Source organism: Pollicipes pollicipes, unplaced genomic scaffold (genome assembly GCF_011947565.3).
Source record: "Pollicipes pollicipes isolate AB1234 unplaced genomic scaffold, Ppol_2.1 Scaffold_5724;HRSCAF=6776_pilon_pilon_pilon, whole genome shotgun sequence".
Taxonomy (NCBI): domain Eukaryota; kingdom Metazoa; phylum Arthropoda; class Thecostraca; order Pollicipedomorpha; family Pollicipedidae; genus Pollicipes; species Pollicipes pollicipes.
Genome location: NW_023596746.1, coordinates 49,758,366 through 49,776,033, shown reverse-complemented (window position 1 = coordinate 49,776,033; position 17,668 = coordinate 49,758,366). Strand labels below are relative to the sequence as shown.

The following is a 17,668-nucleotide window of genomic DNA, read 5'->3' as shown; positions in this document are numbered from 1 at the left end:
GGTTACAAGTGAGGTTATTTCGTTGTACCTGATGTTTGCGCCTCAGTGTCTTCAAATGTGGAACATTCCTTTAACCACAGACAGCGGACGCAATCTAACTGGCGATCTCTCCTGCATGATCAGTTAGTGGAGCACAGCGCCACTGTCACTGTCACTGCCGCTGTCCACCAGACACCGGAGCCCCCCTCCTTGCGACACTTTTGACACGTTTTGGCACTTGACACCTTGCTGTGCCACTTTTGAAGAATCGAGGTCAGCCTGCGACAGACGAGCGCCACGCAGCACGATACCGACACCGGACCGCACACGCCCCGATGGCACACCCCTGGGCTGGTGTAACGACGGCGGCGATTCCCGTGTCCGGCGCAGATACACGTGGAGCAGGTAAGTAACTAAGCAGGCACCTTTACAGCGGCAATACCCGGGGCTGCAGATAAACGGGCAAGTGGCCCCAACATACCTGTATGACGGAATATGTGCCAACGGGAATCTGGCACTCCAATTTCACGAGGGAATGAATGAATAAAGGCATGCGCCCAACGTTACAATAAGGTTTGGCCTCATACCTCACTGGAGGTGGGAGAGGGATAATATATTTTCCAAAACAAGGGGCCTATGTCATTTCTTAGGGTCGTCGGTGACTTGTTGATTTGCTGCTGATTTCAGTCAGACATTGAGAGAGAAGGGGACGAAAATTGAGGACCAAGACGTCCCCTAAAACTAAAAAGCTTCCTTCCGTGGTAGAAATACAATCCCAGTTACAACAGTTATCGAAATATTCACGTGAAGTTATTCTTGGGCGATGCAGTTTTTCGGAAACAGCCCCGCCGGATCTTCGACTTACACTTGCTAGTTCGTCTGAGCTATTCGAGGAGTCTGAATCATGTTTGCACCGAAGATCGCTCTGACAAGGGAAACTGATTGTTCTTCGACATCGCTGCGAAAGGACCGTATTATTTGGAAGACGTTTGCCTATTTTCACCATCAGTTCTCCAAGTATCGGACCCAGTCAGACGGCAGTTCGCAGATGTTAGCGGCATGGTAAACGAGCTCTAAGATTTCAAACCATTTGTATCCGTTCTAGCCGACAAACACAACTTGTAACAAATAAATATTGTGATAGGTAAATTTTTGAATGGTGGTTAGTTCCATATTGCAGGGCGAAAGTGTTCCGTTAAGGTGTCCATGTACAAACTATGCGCTGTTAGTGCCCACCAGATGACCATTATTTCAGCACGCAGGTAGCAGCTGCAGTCACTGGCGCCACCGTTTCTGAATCGATGGAAACCGAACCACAGCAGGCATCCAAAAGTAAGACCTCTCCGTCAAAAGTGTTTGATTTCACAGAACTACCACACCAGATTGTTTAATATTTGTTTAGATTTGACGGAGAGGTCTCATAATAGTTGTTTTAATATTCGTTATTGCTTTCCATGAACAACTGGCTGGATGCAGGGCTAATGTTTATTGAAGGCTGTCTAAATATGAATATCGGGCGAAGTGCTTTAGGACAAATATCCGAAGAAAATCTTGCGGGATACTAAAACATGTACAAATAGGTGTTTCCAGTTTTAAACATATGACACATAGAGTTCGCCCAGGTGTGGTTTAATATCGTGTGGCTGTCATGTGTGCGCCAGTGAGTGGTCTGCTTCCGTCTGGGGCGTGACATTGCCGCCGGCGTGCACGGCTCGGAGTGCGCGGCGGCCAGCAGTTCGCCGAGCTCGTCACCGCTCTTGTGACGCACACGGCCAGAGCAGTGCGCGTCACGCGCCAAGTCCGAGCCGCTCTATTTGTGCGTGACATATGGTGCTCACCTGGGTGCGCGCCGTGCCCACGCACCGGCGCGTCGGACAGCGTCCGTCCGTGAGCGTGCCCGCGGCTCGAGCCGCCCCTCGCCGTGTGTACGCTTTGTCGGCGCCGGCGTCGCGCGCGGGCCGGGGTGGTGCGTGCACGCACCTGGCGCCCACACAACGCGGGCCCGGCCGCCGCGCCGCCGGCCGCCAGCCGGGCGATCAATGCGCCGCCAAATTACCCGCGAGCGGCCGATCCAAATGTCACCGGCGTCACCGGGCTGGCGGCGGCACTGACGCGAGCGGGGAGTGGTGGTGGCAGCGCACGGACACGGCCGGACCGGCACACACTGCTATGGACCACCACACCGACACTCGGCGCCGGCAATGACGGTCGACCGCACAATGGCGACAGACCACCACGCTGAGACGGCGCACCTCCATCGCCGCACCGGTAGCCGCAGACTACCACCCCAGCCAAAACACCCCTGCACTGCCCACAGACCACCGCCCACAGCCGAACATATCAGCAACAGGCCACGCGGATGGTGGACCATCACGCCGACGAGCGGACCGTCGCACAGGTCAGGTGCTTTCGCAGCAGACACCACACTGCGGGCAGGCCATGCCAAACAGACGGGAGACCACCACCCTGACAGGTCAGCTGTAAAACAGTGCGAGTGTCAGCGAGTAATGAAGCGCCCAACAACTCAAACACATTTCAACAAGTAGATTAATGTTAACAGCGCAGCCTGACTTCCCGGCGCTCACACTGTCCCGTCGAGCGCCGTAAAACCCGGGTATGTGACCAGGCAGGACGAGGCCGGCTCGGCGCCGAAGGCCCTCTCCGCCCACGTGTCGTCCCCGGCCGTGCTCCGCCGGGACCAAGACAAACCACCGGCTCCGCACCGTGCGGCTGTTTTTCGTCGGCGACCGCCTGTTTTTCCGGCGCGCGTGACTGTTATCCTCGGCGCGTGAGTCGGGTGATAACGACACGGCCGAAAATGTCAGGACGAATGACATCTCTCTCTCGCGCGCTGTACCCAACTATTCCCGTGTCGCCGCTGGGCTCTCCGATATCACGTCTAGCAGACAGCTGCCTGCAGCAGGACTACCACACACGCCGTGTAGGAGTTGCACTGCTTATGTAGACGGGCGAGAAGTATCGGATTTGCGAAGGGCCTGCATCTCTACATCACCGGTGAAAAGGCCGAGCCAGTGAAACCACGTCGTTTGACGCAAATATGTATAAACGGTGCGACTGAAACACGGCCAAGTTGCAGTTGCGCTTTATGAGACTGGCCATTGCTGTGCCTGGCATGGTCCAATGACTGGCATCGCTCGGTTCCGGGTCGTAGCTCACTGCTAACTGGTGGTCGTTCAATCCCCGACGACGACAAATTGATAGCACAGCCTCCAGCTGAGGCGGAACATTCTCCGATGGCGGGTCTTGTGGTCAGTAAGCTCTGCCAGGAGGCTGGCTTGTGCCCTACACCAAGCTTGGGGTCCAGAGCACGTCCGCAGCCGCCCCGCTGACTTGGCACTGTCACTTTCGACCGCCGCCGCCAGGTAGTGGGCGAAAGCCTGACCGGTACGCCTACCCAGGCAAGGCTCTGCAGGCGCGGACGTGCCTCAGACCCGCATAGAAAGCGGGGCCGCAACGCTGCCCGCCGGCGGCGGCGGCGGCGGCGGCGGCGGCGGCGGTGACCAGTGCTCGTCGGCCGGTCGGCCCTTTACGGCCGGGCGAGCGGAAGCGACCGGCGGCGCGGCGGCCCTGCCTGGCGGCGCAGGTGGCGCGGGCGCCGTTTTACGGGCCTCGCCGGCGCGATTGGCCCGTTCCGGAGACTGGGCGTCTGGCCTTAGGGCCCTGATCTCTGACAGAGTGGTGGCGCTGGAGCCGGCGGCCTGTGCACCGGCTGCGCTCGGCACAGCGGCCGGGCACAGCGGCCGGGCACGCAAGCGCGCCGCCCATGACACGCACCTTGTTAACGGGGTTGGCGAGCGCCGGGTGCGAGACGCGTGATCCGCCGTTGTTGTTGTTGGTCGCCATGCCGAGCTCCTCGTTGACATTGGACGCGACGAAGCTGAAGCCCCGGAAGAGCTCGTGCGCGTTGGCGCTGGCTGGCACGCCGGGCGAATCTGTGGCGAGCAGGGCAGGGTCCGGCCACCATATTTCGTCCAAAGCACATCAGCCGAGCACGGCCGACGGCCAAACGCCGCTTTTCCACATGCCAAGGGTAAGTCGAAGATCAACTGACGCATGGTAAGAACGGTCCTGGAATGAAATAAGCGGTAGTTTGTACAAAATGCCTTCATTCTTGTCGGCACCGGACGGTAAATCCGGTGTAAGATATATTTGCATGCACGTGCTGTAAGGTGCACCTTACGTACAGTGCACCATGTCTCGATAGTCCCACACGAGCTTTTCAATTCACAAACATCTGCTGATTCTTCATCCTAAAATAATCCCACCAACGGCTGATCACATTACGGACTTGGTTCGACACAACAAAACCAAACCGAACTTTGGACGGGGCGGACTTCCAAAACTGGCCGCCGGGCGGCTTCTCCTGAGGCGGGTCCGTCGCATTAGCGCGTCGGTGGCGCCGAGATCGACGCCGCGCCGTCGCCGCCGCGGCCCGGCGACGCCACGCCAGGGCGCAATGGCGCCAGATTGGCCGCGTGTCTCTCGGGACGACGTTGTGGACTCAGCGGCGGGCGATGTGCCTCGGACACCGCCCCAGGGACGTCACCGACCGTCACAACAAACCGAAATAGGCCGGCCTGGTGCGCCGGGGTCAGAACGCCTGGCCGCGACCGGGGCCCGGCGCGGCCGACAGCAACAACCGGCATCACGAATAGGTCTCTAGCACGCCGAGCCAATACTTCTTTCGCCGGGGGCAGCACGCTTCAAGCGTTTTCCGAAACTACAGAACCTGGGCACACCTTTCACGTGCGCTTAACTTATCTGGTACACATCCAACCATGAACATAGGATGACGCACTCCAAGTAAGCTAAAGGCAACCATGACACATCATCGGTCTGATGGTATGACTGCCGCTGCGCGCCATTACCGCAAGCGAGGCCCGAGAACAGCCCGGCCCAGCACCACCTCTGGAACCACTCTGGCCTCGTGCGAGTGCATACAACGGCAGCAAAAGTCCATGGCTCCATCGCCGTCAAAGCATACAGCGACCTTAACCTTTGCTACCCGTCAATACGGAAGCTAGGAAGCAAAACCCGATACTGTGTGCACGGAGCCACGGCGGGCCACCTGTCCGCTACTCCTGCCGAGTTGTGAATGTACACATCGCGAGGTGTGTGCCTCCCACCCCCACCCCGCCGCGGCATGGGTGTACCGGGGTCCTCACCTCGTGGGGTGCGTGACGTGTACTCTGAGTCGAAGTAGAACGTGTCCTCCTGCTGAGTGACGGCCGGCTTAAACGGCGGCTGGATCTCCTTGCGATACAGTTTGCCCCAGTCGATGGTGGCGAAAAAATCGTGGCGCTGGATCTCCTCCACGCCGTTTGTACCTGAAGCAAGAGCCGAGTGTGAGGGCTGTCCGTCTCTGGTGGAGAAAGGGGCGGGTGTGAGGGCCAACTCTGCACCCGGCGCCACAGCGCGCGGACCCGGGACGTGGCCGGTGGGAGCAGCCCATTGAACGCCACCAGCGGGTGAGCTGTCACAAAGACATAACGGGCCATCGCGCTGTCTTACAACGCCTCGAACAATTGACACGCAAGTCCGGCAAGCTTTCATTCATTTCGCGTCCACTCCTGGGATATATTACCAGGAAAATGGCGTTTGCGGCGTGGGACGAGTAAGGTCATAAACGACGGTCGTAAAGGTTATCTCCGTGCAGACGACGCCAGACCGTGGCGAACGGATTCCAAGAGTAGATATTAGTGACCCAATGGTGTATCTCATCCGCTTAGCAGACAGAGGTGAGTTGCTATTTACAGTCCAAACAGGCATTTGCGCATGCCATGTCCCGGAAATCGGCTCGTTTTAGTTCTGGTAAGGCTAGGCAGCTTTTCATCGAGGAAATCATTGAATTCACACTGGTTTACAGCTTCGCTGTTTAGGAATGAATTCATGCGAAAGCGCACATGTTTTGAGTGCATACCAGTCACAATGAACAGATATAAACAAAAAACTTTCAAAACATATTCGGCCCAATCTCCATCGGATCACGCCATGTCGTATTTGTGGCCAGTTTCGGAAAACATGGCATTCGCTGTTTTCCGGTCCCTCACTGGTGCACCCATGCGTCGGGCAGTGCTGAGACTGCTCTGCAATCTGTTGACGGCACATGAGCCTATGCTGTGCATCCGACTGCATGTCTTGACCTTTTCTGACTGATATGACATAAAGACTGATATAAATCGTCCAGAACCGAACGGACCCACTGTTTATGCTCGAAAAGCTCGTGGCCAAGTGCACACAGCCACATTAACTTGTTCGTTGTGATTGTTTTCCTTGGTTAAAATATATTGACTTCTGAACACAATTTAGACTCGGGTTCTTCAGCTTTTCTCGAGGCTTGCAAATGTTGTCCAACAGCAACTCTAATCTTGTTAAATGACTTGCATGCAAATTTCCTGCAGGGACTACAAGACACCTTTAAAGAATTGTACTACTCTTGCTGAAAACTGCGTGGCGGAGTGATCAGCCGTCGCAAGCTTAAGGACAGCCTGAAGGGAGTGTTCCACATTTGTATTGGGTTTTGGGCCGAGATAGCCATTTTCAATATCATTCCCCGCTGTTCCAAGTTATGCTCTTTTTAAGACATCAACTTCTCTCGTTTCTGAGCTGGACTCAAGCGAACTTGTGCAGACTATTTCGAGCTCCCTATTTTAAAGTCACCCAGAGGTGTGCGACGTCATAGAGACGTCAAACGAATTTCGCCTCAATGGCCATACTGCGTTCAAGGTCAAGACATAGATGATCATTGCCTTACTCGTGCCTGGATTACCTCAGCACCAATCGCCTCATCAACGGACAGCGGCTGGCTTTTAACTAGCCAACGCAACAAATGCAGGTCTTGACCACGAAACGCGTTTTGAGATACACAATACAGGCATTTGCGCAGTCCTGCTCGTTACGACGAATATGAGCCTGGGAATTGGATAACACAAGAATAGCGCCGGAACCATCGCCAAAGTCATGGACAAATATGCGGGAACACTACAAAAAAGGACCAAACACACAAGAACATAACGGTCGGCTGGTCTATTAATCACGCATAACTTAACAAGCCACCTTGAGGCAAGTTGAGGCACTAGAAGTAAGTCAGCTCGCCCGCCACACACTTCGGGTGTTTTTGCTGACGTAGTCAGACAGACACAGCACGCTGACTAAGTCCGGACACAGACACGGGTCTCGCGCACCTTCGGTCGGGCAACAGGTAACTGTGCACTTGTTACCGAATAAAATTCCATTGCAATAGCATTTAAATATTTACACATATTTCATAACTACTACGACAAAAGTGGCCCACATGACTCAGAATACCGCATTAGCATCTATCTTGCCGATCGACAGCGTGCAGAGCCAAGTGCGGACGGATGAATCACACTATTTAGCCCGGATTTCTCTAAAAAGTTGCTGTTGCTACACAGTACTGCAGTTGCGGTATCCTCACACCCGGTCGTAAAATACGTTGTTCAACATCACAATCGAAAAGGGAGCCAACAGACCAGTCAATGAACCCATTCATAATACCACGCCTGCCAAATAATGACAATACACTGGGTGGTTATTTGGATGTGAATCAATTTGCGTACTTCCCAAGGCATCCAAGAGATGGCGGCAGGGTTTGCACTTAAGCGAAGAATCTCCCTCCGAAATGTCATATCAGTTACGGAAAGGAGGGTTGGGTTGACATGCTCGTGAGAGAGAGATAGTTGGATTCAGGCTCCAGGCCGACAGGGCGGGAAACCAAATACCTCTTCAGAGCGAAGCCGGGTCATGACTTGTGCGGGCAAACTGCGCTACGTTGGCGACATCATCTGGCTGGGAACGGATGTTTAATTCCAGGGGAGGGGCTAGCGATGGATCCACCGCACTCTGAAAGGGAATGTTCCACAGCCGGAGATACGTAGGTAAGCGTCAGATACAATGAAGTAAGCTTACTTGTAACTACTGGTATGCTTAAAAAAGACTGGTCTAGCCATAAAATTGCGCTTTTCGGTAACTATGCTCACCATATGTGATAGTTGCTCAAGTCATGGAACGTTTGTATGGCGTCAGTTACTAAGAGACTCGGGTGAGATAATTGTAACTGTAGCGGACGGGCTGACTGACTTGCAGTGCTTCAACTCGCCGGGAGGTGGCTTGTTAGCTGGCACATGCTTGCTGAACCGGAATAACGTTATGTACGCGTGTTTTGGTCCCTCCCCGTGGTGCTCTTGTGTATTTGTCCGTGATTTTATTGGCGTTCGACTTGCATTCACATACTTGGTGACGGCATATCCCATTCTGTTCATTCCCAGCCATTCTATGAATTGTCATTCTATCTCCAGCCTCATTTTTGCCACAACTAGTACCATCGACAAAGTCGTGTGTTATATAGCACAAGACGGGACGAGTCTTGAGAACTTACACTTGAAGCATTTATCTGGCCAGCTGCTGTCCATCGACGCCACGAATCGGGCTGACAAGAGACAGACACGAATCACTCGACGATCGTATTTGGCTTGACCTTGAGCGGCACATGGCCAACGGCATGGGGGCATTCGCGTGGTGTTTCTATGGCGTATGGCGGGGTGATCTTAAAATACGTTGCGCGAAATACTCTGCACAAGCTCGCGTGCGTCTAGCTCAGGAACAAGGTTGGAAATCTTAAAACAGCGCATGGCTGTACATTGCATTAAAAAATCTTCAAAATGGCTATTTCAGTTCAAAACTCAGTGAAAATGTAACAGATTCCTGTCAAATATGGCATGTCGGGTCGGTGTCACGTTAGGCCGGGTCAGACCACTGAAGCTGACTACCTCGTCAGCGAACGGAGTATGCATGACGAGGAACGTGTGAAAAGTAAGGATGCAATGTCCTTTATCATCTTCCAACAATCTGCGAATTAGGCGACCGTGAACTCTGAGCTCAGGAAAGAATAGGCTGGTCGACATGGATATTGCCACGAAGGCCAACACTGCAGTCCAAAGCCATGGCCTGGTGGGTATCTCGAAAATTACACAATGCCCCATGTCGGTGATCCGACAGCGGCCACCCACGGATATGTCATGTCAGAGCCTAGCTAGCGTGAGTGTCGGCGGCAACTGACGGCAGGAAAAGGCATGTCAACAACTTCATGTCGGCAGACAGTCACGCCAACAGAACATAGGCAAGCGCGTGTGGGGGAGTCGGTAAACACCAGAGAGCCAGCGACCGCACATCAGCAGAGCCACGCCGACAGAACACGGAGCAGTGTGTATGGCGGTCACTTGCCCGCAACAACGCGACATGTATGCCTACAAAAGGCATCATGTGTGTCTACTGTGGGCAGCATATGTTTCCACAGCAATAAGGACGCTCGGGCAAGTCTCCAGTCAGGCGGCATGTATATCCAGTCAGGCGGCATGCGTGTTCACAGTCAGGCGAGATGTGCGTCCACAGTCAGGCGGCATATGTATCCAGTCAGTGGGCATGTGTGTCCATAGTCACGCGGCGTGTGCATCCAGTCAGGCCGCATGTGTATCCAGTCAGGCGGCACGTGTGTCCAGTCAGGCGGTGTGTGTATCCAGTCAGAAGGCATATGTGTCCATAGTCAGGCAGCGTATGCATCGAGTCAGGCGGCATGTGTATCCAGTCCGGTGGCATGTGTGTCCACAGTCAAGCGGCGTGTGTGTCCAGTCCGTAGGCATTTGTGTTCACAGGTAGGCGGCATGTGTCCACAGTCAGGCGGCATTTGTCCACAGCCAGACGGCATGTGTGTCCACAGTCAGGCGGCATGTGTGTCCACAGCCGCCCACAGCGCCCCACCAGCTAACTTGGAGTCAGAATGTGTGAGCCCAGCCCAGTGAGCTGCGTCATGTCCCGGTTCCCTGCGCATCACGTGGGAGCGTCGTGACGTGCAGCGCTTATCTGGCATCCGGTGTTTCTCATTATGCCGACTGAAGAACACCACTCAGGAAACAAGACGGCCAACTTCTGAGGCAACCCTTCAACTAGTTCCGACGTAAGCAGTGCGGAAGGCTGCTTCAAGCGGCAAAGTGAAAACTTCCACTTAAAAGTTTCTGTCGTGGGCAAAGTCACTCGGCATCCCGCGTGCGCCGACAAATCTGGCTACATCCAGGGATATGGCGCGAATGTTGATACAAAGGAGCATGGCCACCAGAAAGACCCAATACCGGAAGAGTCGGCACATTACAGTCAGCACATTGCAGTCGGACGTGGTCCGATAACTGCCCACGTACACATGAATAACGACTTGTACAGGGCTACACTCCCTGGTAAGTTTGAAGTGCATTATGTTTACAAGGACAAGCTGGAGCAGTAAAGACGACTGTAAGATCAATCTGCAGATGAGCTACGGCAGCATCGAGCGAATGGGCGTTCTGGCGGAAGTGCCCAGACGACGGAGCAGCCGCCACCCCACAGCGGAAAAGCCAAGACAAGGCAAAGCCGAGACTCCACATTTATATGGGGGTTTAAGCTGGAGTAACCATCTTGAGGAACTTTCGGTGCCCTTCACACTCCTAGCCTTCATAAGACCTAAACCCCTCTAGTTTCTGAGCTACACGCCCGCGAAAATCAGAAAAGTATATCGGGAAAGGTTTTCAAAGTCACCTTAGCATTCATAACGTCATAGTAAAGTCATTCGAATCCTGCCATTCCATAAGCCATGAGGCGACCAATGCCAAACACAATTTTCGAGGCGTTCATATCTGGCGTTCGCGAAAGCCATTTCCAGATATGACGGCCGTCAACTGGCCACCAGTGTTGTGCAAGGCACGATGAGGTTATCAAACCATGCCGCAATGAGGAGCATATTTACTTACCAGAGAACTGTGCCGTCTATAGTACTCTTTTCCACTTAAAAAGTATATCAATGGTTATAAGTCAGCTTGTTTCATCATACCTGATGCTTGCTTCAATATCTTCAAATGTGAAACATTTCCTTTAAGAGCCTTAGCCTGGTACCCTGCCGCGCCCCGCAAATTGCGGCCGCTGATATAACCGTAAGGTGCACTTTAACTACCATCAGTGTACATCATGGACAAGTCATATGTATATGACTATATGTTATGTATGTACATATATATATATATATGCATATATATATATATATATATATATATATATATGTATATGACAATATCATGTATAACTGGCCGCAGATCGGTGTTTTAGGGGCGCTTCCGCCGCAGGACGTCACACGCACCTGAGACGGTATGCTGTGCCGCTGAGCACCCCGTCGCGGTGAGCGATGCTCTGACGTCATGCGAGGCCGAGCGGTCCCGCAAGTGCCGCTCATTCAAGTGCATGTCCATTAATTACTGTGCAGTCCCTCCGCCAGCTTGGCGAGACGAACCCTGCCCACTAACAAGCGCCATGTATCTTAGCGAGCAAACCGTGATGTAACCGCTGAGATCCGGGATGTCGCCCCCACTCCCACCCTCCACCCCCCGTCCCCCCCGCCCCCGCCCCGCCCCGCCCGGTCCGCCATCCCGGACGCAGACCACGGACTGCCGGCGCCTCACGCGCGCGGCAGATAACTGAAACATTGAGTTATGAATAACTAGTGCTCAGCTAAATATAGCGTCGCGGGAGCTGTTACGACGGAAGGGCACCGCTACACCAGCGGGCTGGAGCGACCCAATGTCAGCCGCGCTGCAGGCGAGCTGCTGACAGCCGGCCGCCGCCACCAACCGGCGCGACACCACGGCTGTTCATGCATACAAGCGTTTCGCAAAGCGCTTCCACAAGCAGCGTTATCTGCCGTCACAGCCACGGTATGCACTAAGCACGCATTTGGCCGCCAGCAGGCCAGTGCAGGTGACGAGACCGTTCGGCCAAGACATCGGCAAGGTGCACCTCAAATAGCTATCGCATGTATGGTGCAAAAGCACAGGCTTCGGTCGCGCCATGTCAGAGGCAATGGATATCGATATGGGGAATATCAAATTAAGACTGACGTCCACGCCCTCCCAAACACGTGCTTGAGGCACGAAAGTAGCGTTCCAAGGCAGAGCGCGGTCATGTCCACTCCCAACGAGCTTATGATTTCAGGTTTATGGCAATGCTGCCAGTTTATCCTTATTCTAGTTTGCTGTCTTGGTCTGGAGGCATGTCGCAATTTCGCTTTCTTGGAACAAAATGCTGGAATCAACGTTGTGGCAAAATATAAATTACTGAATGTCGAAAACTGACCCGCGCAGTGTGCTCTCACCACATGAAGCAAAGCGGAGATTTTCCTTCGCTTCTAAACACCTCAAGCTTCAGCGTTAAAGTCAGCCCAGAGCGAGCCAGCACACCTAAACAGAACGCACGTCCGGCACAGCGTCTACGTTGCGTCTCGAAAAATTCATGCCGTCCAGTTCTGGCAAACGGCCACTGCGAGCCGGTCGGAACATAATCATCGTGACGCCACGTGGACTCTATGCCGTCCAGACTGATCGAAGGCACCAAAAATCACTTGTGCCCCAGCCGTGCGTCATGACACCGCCTGTTGCGTTCAATCGGACAGTTCCACCATCGTCTTCGAGTCAGACAGCGCCGGCGGCTAGGAAACGGCACCGCCGCTGTCGCTGCGTCACGACGGCCCCGAGACACTGGCCACAGGAGACACCCAAGCCCCACCCACTTACAATGATCTGGTGCGACACTCCGCGGAGCGCCTCCCGACGGTGCTGTTCAGCACGGTCCATACGTGGGCACGGTCAGCGACAGAGCGAGAGCCGTCCTGTCAGGTATGCGACGGACTCACCGCCGGCTGTTTTAGTGAGACGCCAGCCCTCCTGTCAGGTATGCGACGGACTCACCGCCGGCTGTTTTAGTGAGACGCCAGCCCTCCTGTCAGGTATGCGACGGACTCGCCGCCGGCTATTTTAGTGGGGCGCCAGCCCTCCTGTCAGGTATGCGACGGACTCGCCGCCGGCTGTTTTAGTGAGACGCCAGCCCTGCTGTCAGGTATGTGTCGGACTCACCGCCGGCTGTTTTAGTGAGGCGCCAGCCCTCCTGTCAGGTATGCGTCGGACACACCGCCGGCTGTTTTAGTGAGACGCCAGCCCTGCTGCCAGGTATGCGTCGGACTCGCCGCCGGCTGGTTTAGTGAGACGCCAGCCCTCCTGTCAGGTATGCGTCGGACCCGCTGCCAGCTGTTTTAGTAAGAAGCCAGCCCTCCTGTCAGGTATGCGTCGGACTCACCGCCGGCTGTTTTAGTGAGACGCCAGCCCTCCTGTCAGGTATGCGTCGGCCCCGCTGCCAGCTGTTTTAGTAAGAAGCCAGCCCTCCTGTCAGGTATGCGTCGGACTCGCCGCCGGCTGTTTTAGTGAGACGCCAACCCTGCTGTCAGGTATGCGAAGGACTCACCGTCGGCTGTTTTAGTGAGACGCCAGCCCTCCTGTCAGGTATCAGACGGACTCGCCGCCGGCTGTTTAAGTGAGACGACAGCCCTGCTGTCAGGTATGCGTCGGACTCGCCGCCGGCTGTTTTAGTGAGACGCCAGCCCTGCTGTCAGGTATGCGTCGGACCCGCTGCCAGCTGTTTCAGTAAGACGCTGACTGGCATGGGACTGGTGGCTGTGCCGGTCGACTGCTTATGAGGAGGTACACGTGGGCGCCCCCCCCCCCTCCCCCTCCCCCCAACTTTGTCGGTCTACATCGCAGGGCTGAACAGTCCCCCACTGGTGGGACGAATCTGACAAGTTCCACGTTGCTGGTTGCTGCTTGGAAGCTCAGCAACATTTGGTGTTCTCAATCTTCAACATGGTTGATTAGACTCGGTTCAAAGTGGAGTTGCTGACCAAATGAGCACTAATCCAGCTGGAAAACACTAAATTAGGCAATGTGCGATCGACCAGGGAATGGAGACTAAGCGTCAATTTGGCAGCAAGTCTCTGCTGGGTCTCATGAGAACTCGTCCTCTGATCTGGCATACACGTCGGCGCTGTTGCCAGGGTGCTAATGCTTTGGGCCTGTTTCAGCTCTCGTGGCGCACAACATATCACCTCCTTGTTGGCAACGCATTATCATATCACTTCGGTACGAGGAGGAAACGAGGAGACATTTCAAAATCGGTCGTGTTTCTGACTTCTTAAATCACCGTCATGTTCTCATCTGCTGTAACTTATTTTGCCAGCTTTTTGTACCTACCACTTACAACTGGCATCGAGGCAAAACAGCCACATCCCGTTCCGAATACGCCAAATGGGACCCACGCAGACCTGTTGTTCAAAGGCATGCAGGGAAGACCCGCGTCCTACTTGTGCTCTGCGCGATATGCTCCAGAAATATAAGTCCAGTTGCTGCTGTCGTTGCACGCTCCTTGAAAGGAGCACCGTCACACGTCTGATGACATCAAAAGTGACAATTCATATTCCTTAGCAGCCAGCGGGATTTATTTACCATTCGCCACCCTTATGTGAGGTTATTTTCCGCTGCCGGGCACTGCCCTGACCGCTATAGCGTCATGATCTACCGCACTCATAACTGCAGGAGAAAGCGAAAACACGTCTCGAACGAATCTCAGTGTCAGTCCTCACACTCACTTAGACCTCCACACACATCCCAGTCACGAAGCCGGGGAAGGCGCTATTGAATTATGGTAACGATGTTCTGCTGCAGTTCAACGAACGTATCTGCATTTTCTGGGGATAACAGCGGTCGATTACGGGAAAGCAAATGCCCAGCGATCATTCTAACCCTTCCTTTTCCACAATACACATGCAATTAGGGAATACCGCAGCCGTTTTTACACCTTCGTGCCGACATCGGTCTAACCACCAATGCTTTGGGACCCTATGTAGCTGATGACTGGGATTTGCAGAATTAGAATTGATTGAAAGATTCGAATCTTCCGAACATCCAAGACCATGGTCCGTACCCTAAAAAAACAGCACCGAGTCGTGAAAGCCACCATTTAAATATGTACACAATTTCACCAGGAAATCAAATGCAACAAGCAAAGGCAAGGTCTGCATGAGACCCAGCAACTCGTCCTTTGACAATTTTATATCAGATCAATGGAGCCTCACGTACGGCAGCCGGCCTGAAACAGCCAGATGAACGCTGGGCACAAAGGACAAACAAAGGACAAGGGACAAGTGCATACGACCACCGCTGGAAGGCCATTCGGCACCACTTTCTGTGGATGTGAGGCGCTCCGCGTAACAAACACGCGCCGTTATTCTCACCACGTGCATGCGTCGCCGCAGCCACCCGTAGCCCCAATGGCCACATGACGTTACGTACGCGCCGCTTCACATGACGTCACGGCGGCGGCGGCGGCACGGCTGGTGCCACCGCCAGCATCGCCGCACGCAGGGACTGGGTCCCGGCGAGTGGCCTGCCCCCATCCGTCGGTCGTGCCTATGCGCGGCTGATGCCACAGCCAGCACGCAGGGACCAGGTCCCGGCGAGTGGCCCGCCCCATCCGTCGGTCGTGCCTGTGCGCGGCTGATGCCACAGCCAGCACGCAGGGACCAGGTCCCGGCGAGTGGCCCGCCCCATCCGTCGGTCGTGCCTGTGCGCGGCTGATGCCACCGCCAGCATCGCCGCACGCAAGGACCAGGTCCCGGCGAGTGGCCTGCCCCATCCGTCGGTCGCGCACTGTGCACGGCGAGGGGGCCGCGGTACGCGAGCTAGCCACTGCACGGTAACGCTTTCATTGTTGGTGCATTCAAACTTGCCGGATAATATCTCGCACTGTTGCCCAGCGCCATTATACTACGGCTGATATCCGGGAAGTAATAGGTAAGCCTCCCCGATCTAACTGAACCGGGACATGTCTATGGACAGACACGCGCTAACCGTTTCAGCTTTTCATGTTTGCTTCCATCTCGTGGAAATAAGCGTGTGCATACGTGGTTTGTGGTCAGACCACTGCAGTCCGACTAACGCCACACCACATCAGTTACCAACGCACGCAACGCACAGCAGCATCTCTGCGACAGATTAGCACGTTCCAGCCAGGTGCAGCGGTTCTGTTTTCCAGCACGCTGCACTGGTGCTGCCCCCCCCCCCCCCCTCCGGCGACGGCGGGCCGACGGAGCAGGCCGCCGTCTCGCCACCGATGACAATCGGTAAGTGGGCCACTGGCGCGGACCGATTATAGACGCCGGCGGCTCTGCTAGAGCACGCTGACGGCCCGCATCGGCGGCGACGGCAGGGCTCGGGCAATCGGCACGGCACGGTGCCCGCCAAAACGCCCGCGGAGCCAGGGACACCTCGCGGCGAGATGAGGCAGGCAGCGCGTCAGTGACGTACTGATGGGGCTGCTGACGGCACGTGATACTCAAATGTTGAGCCTTCTCCTTGCCAGCTGCCTTGTAACATTGTTCCTTGTCGGCTTCCTTGTAACAATGGCAGAATAGCGTTCAGCAGTGGCAGTGACGGCTCCTTTACGTCCTGGTTTCTTACGGCGCAGCCGCGTGGCCTCGCGCGTCGGGTGTCCCCGCGTCGAGTCTCTCCTCCCCTCCGCCTCCAGAACCCGGCTCAATGATGAGACAACTTTCGCGGCTGTATCAAGCACCGGTCTCCCCTTAGCACACTGCGCCAGCGTCACTGGCCGCCCCGCTTTCACCTATACGGACACGTCGCGAGCGGCTGGCCGCGGAACCACCGCCTGTCGCCGGGGTACCAGCGCCTGTCGCCGCTCTCACCTGAGCCGAGCCGATTGGCCGGGTTCCGCTTGAACAGCACGCGCAGCAGGCTCTGCGCCTCTGGCGACAGGAACTGCGGCATGCCCAGCTTGGCCTTCAGGATCTGCGTCATCGTCTCGTGCCGGTTGCTGCCGTGGAACGGCAGACTGCCTGTGAGCATCTCGTACTGGAACAGAGCGCGGTGTGGCGCGTCAGCTAACATCGGTGCCCGGTGGCAGCCGTCCCGGGCCGGCAACGGCTCCGCACGCGTCACCAGGTGGTGGTCGCTGCTCCGTGACACCTCTGCCGCCGCAGGCGCGGTGCAGCACACAGCCGCGGGCCGGCCGCAGTGGCCTGTGGGGTGGGAGGCATGGGCGCCACCAGCGCTCGGAGCGCTGATATGTGCCTGGCCCGAGGGACAACCAAATCAGGGCGCAAAACAGAGCGGTGGGACAGCCACCGACACACGGCACGGGACCGGTCACCGACACATGGGCCGGCACGGGACCGGTCACCGACACATGGGCCGGCACGGGACTGGTCACCGACACATGGGCCGGCACGGGACCGGTCACCGACACATGGGCCGCCACGGGACTGGTCACCGACACATGGGCCGCCACGGGACCGGTCACCGAACATGGGCCGGCACGGGACCGGTCACCGACACATGGGCCGGCACGGGACCGGTCACCGACACATGGGCCGGCACGGGACGGTCACCGACACATGGGCCGGCACGGGACCGGTCACCGACACATGGGCCGGCACGGGACCGGTCACCGACACATGGGCCGGCACGGGACCGGTCACCGAACATGGGCCGGCACGGGAGGCACGGGGACCGACACATGGGCCGGCACGGGACGGTCACCGACACATGGGCCGCACGGGACCGGTCACCGAACATGGGCCGGCACGGGACCGGTCATCGACACATGGGCCGGCACGGGACCGGTCACCGTAACATGGGCCGGCACGGGACCGGTCATCGACACATGGGCCGGCCACGGGACCGGTCATCGACACATGGGCCGGCACGGGACCGGTCACCGAACATGGGCCGCACGG

At 56.0% G+C, this 17,668-nt stretch overlaps 1 protein-coding gene across 1 annotated transcript in view; it reads right to left on the bottom strand.

Annotated features, from left to right (window-relative positions):
- S6kII (Ribosomal protein S6 kinase II) overlaps positions 1-17,668 on the bottom strand; it is a gene marked incomplete in the record, with an annotated part of 223,434 nt that overhangs the window by 127,440 nt on the left and 78,326 nt on the right. Inside the window, 3 exon segments of the mRNA XM_037225913.1 lie at positions 3,775-3,932; positions 5,166-5,327; positions 16,619-16,784. Coding sequence (XP_037081808.1) covers positions 3,775-3,932; positions 5,166-5,327; positions 16,619-16,784 — 486 coding nt within the window.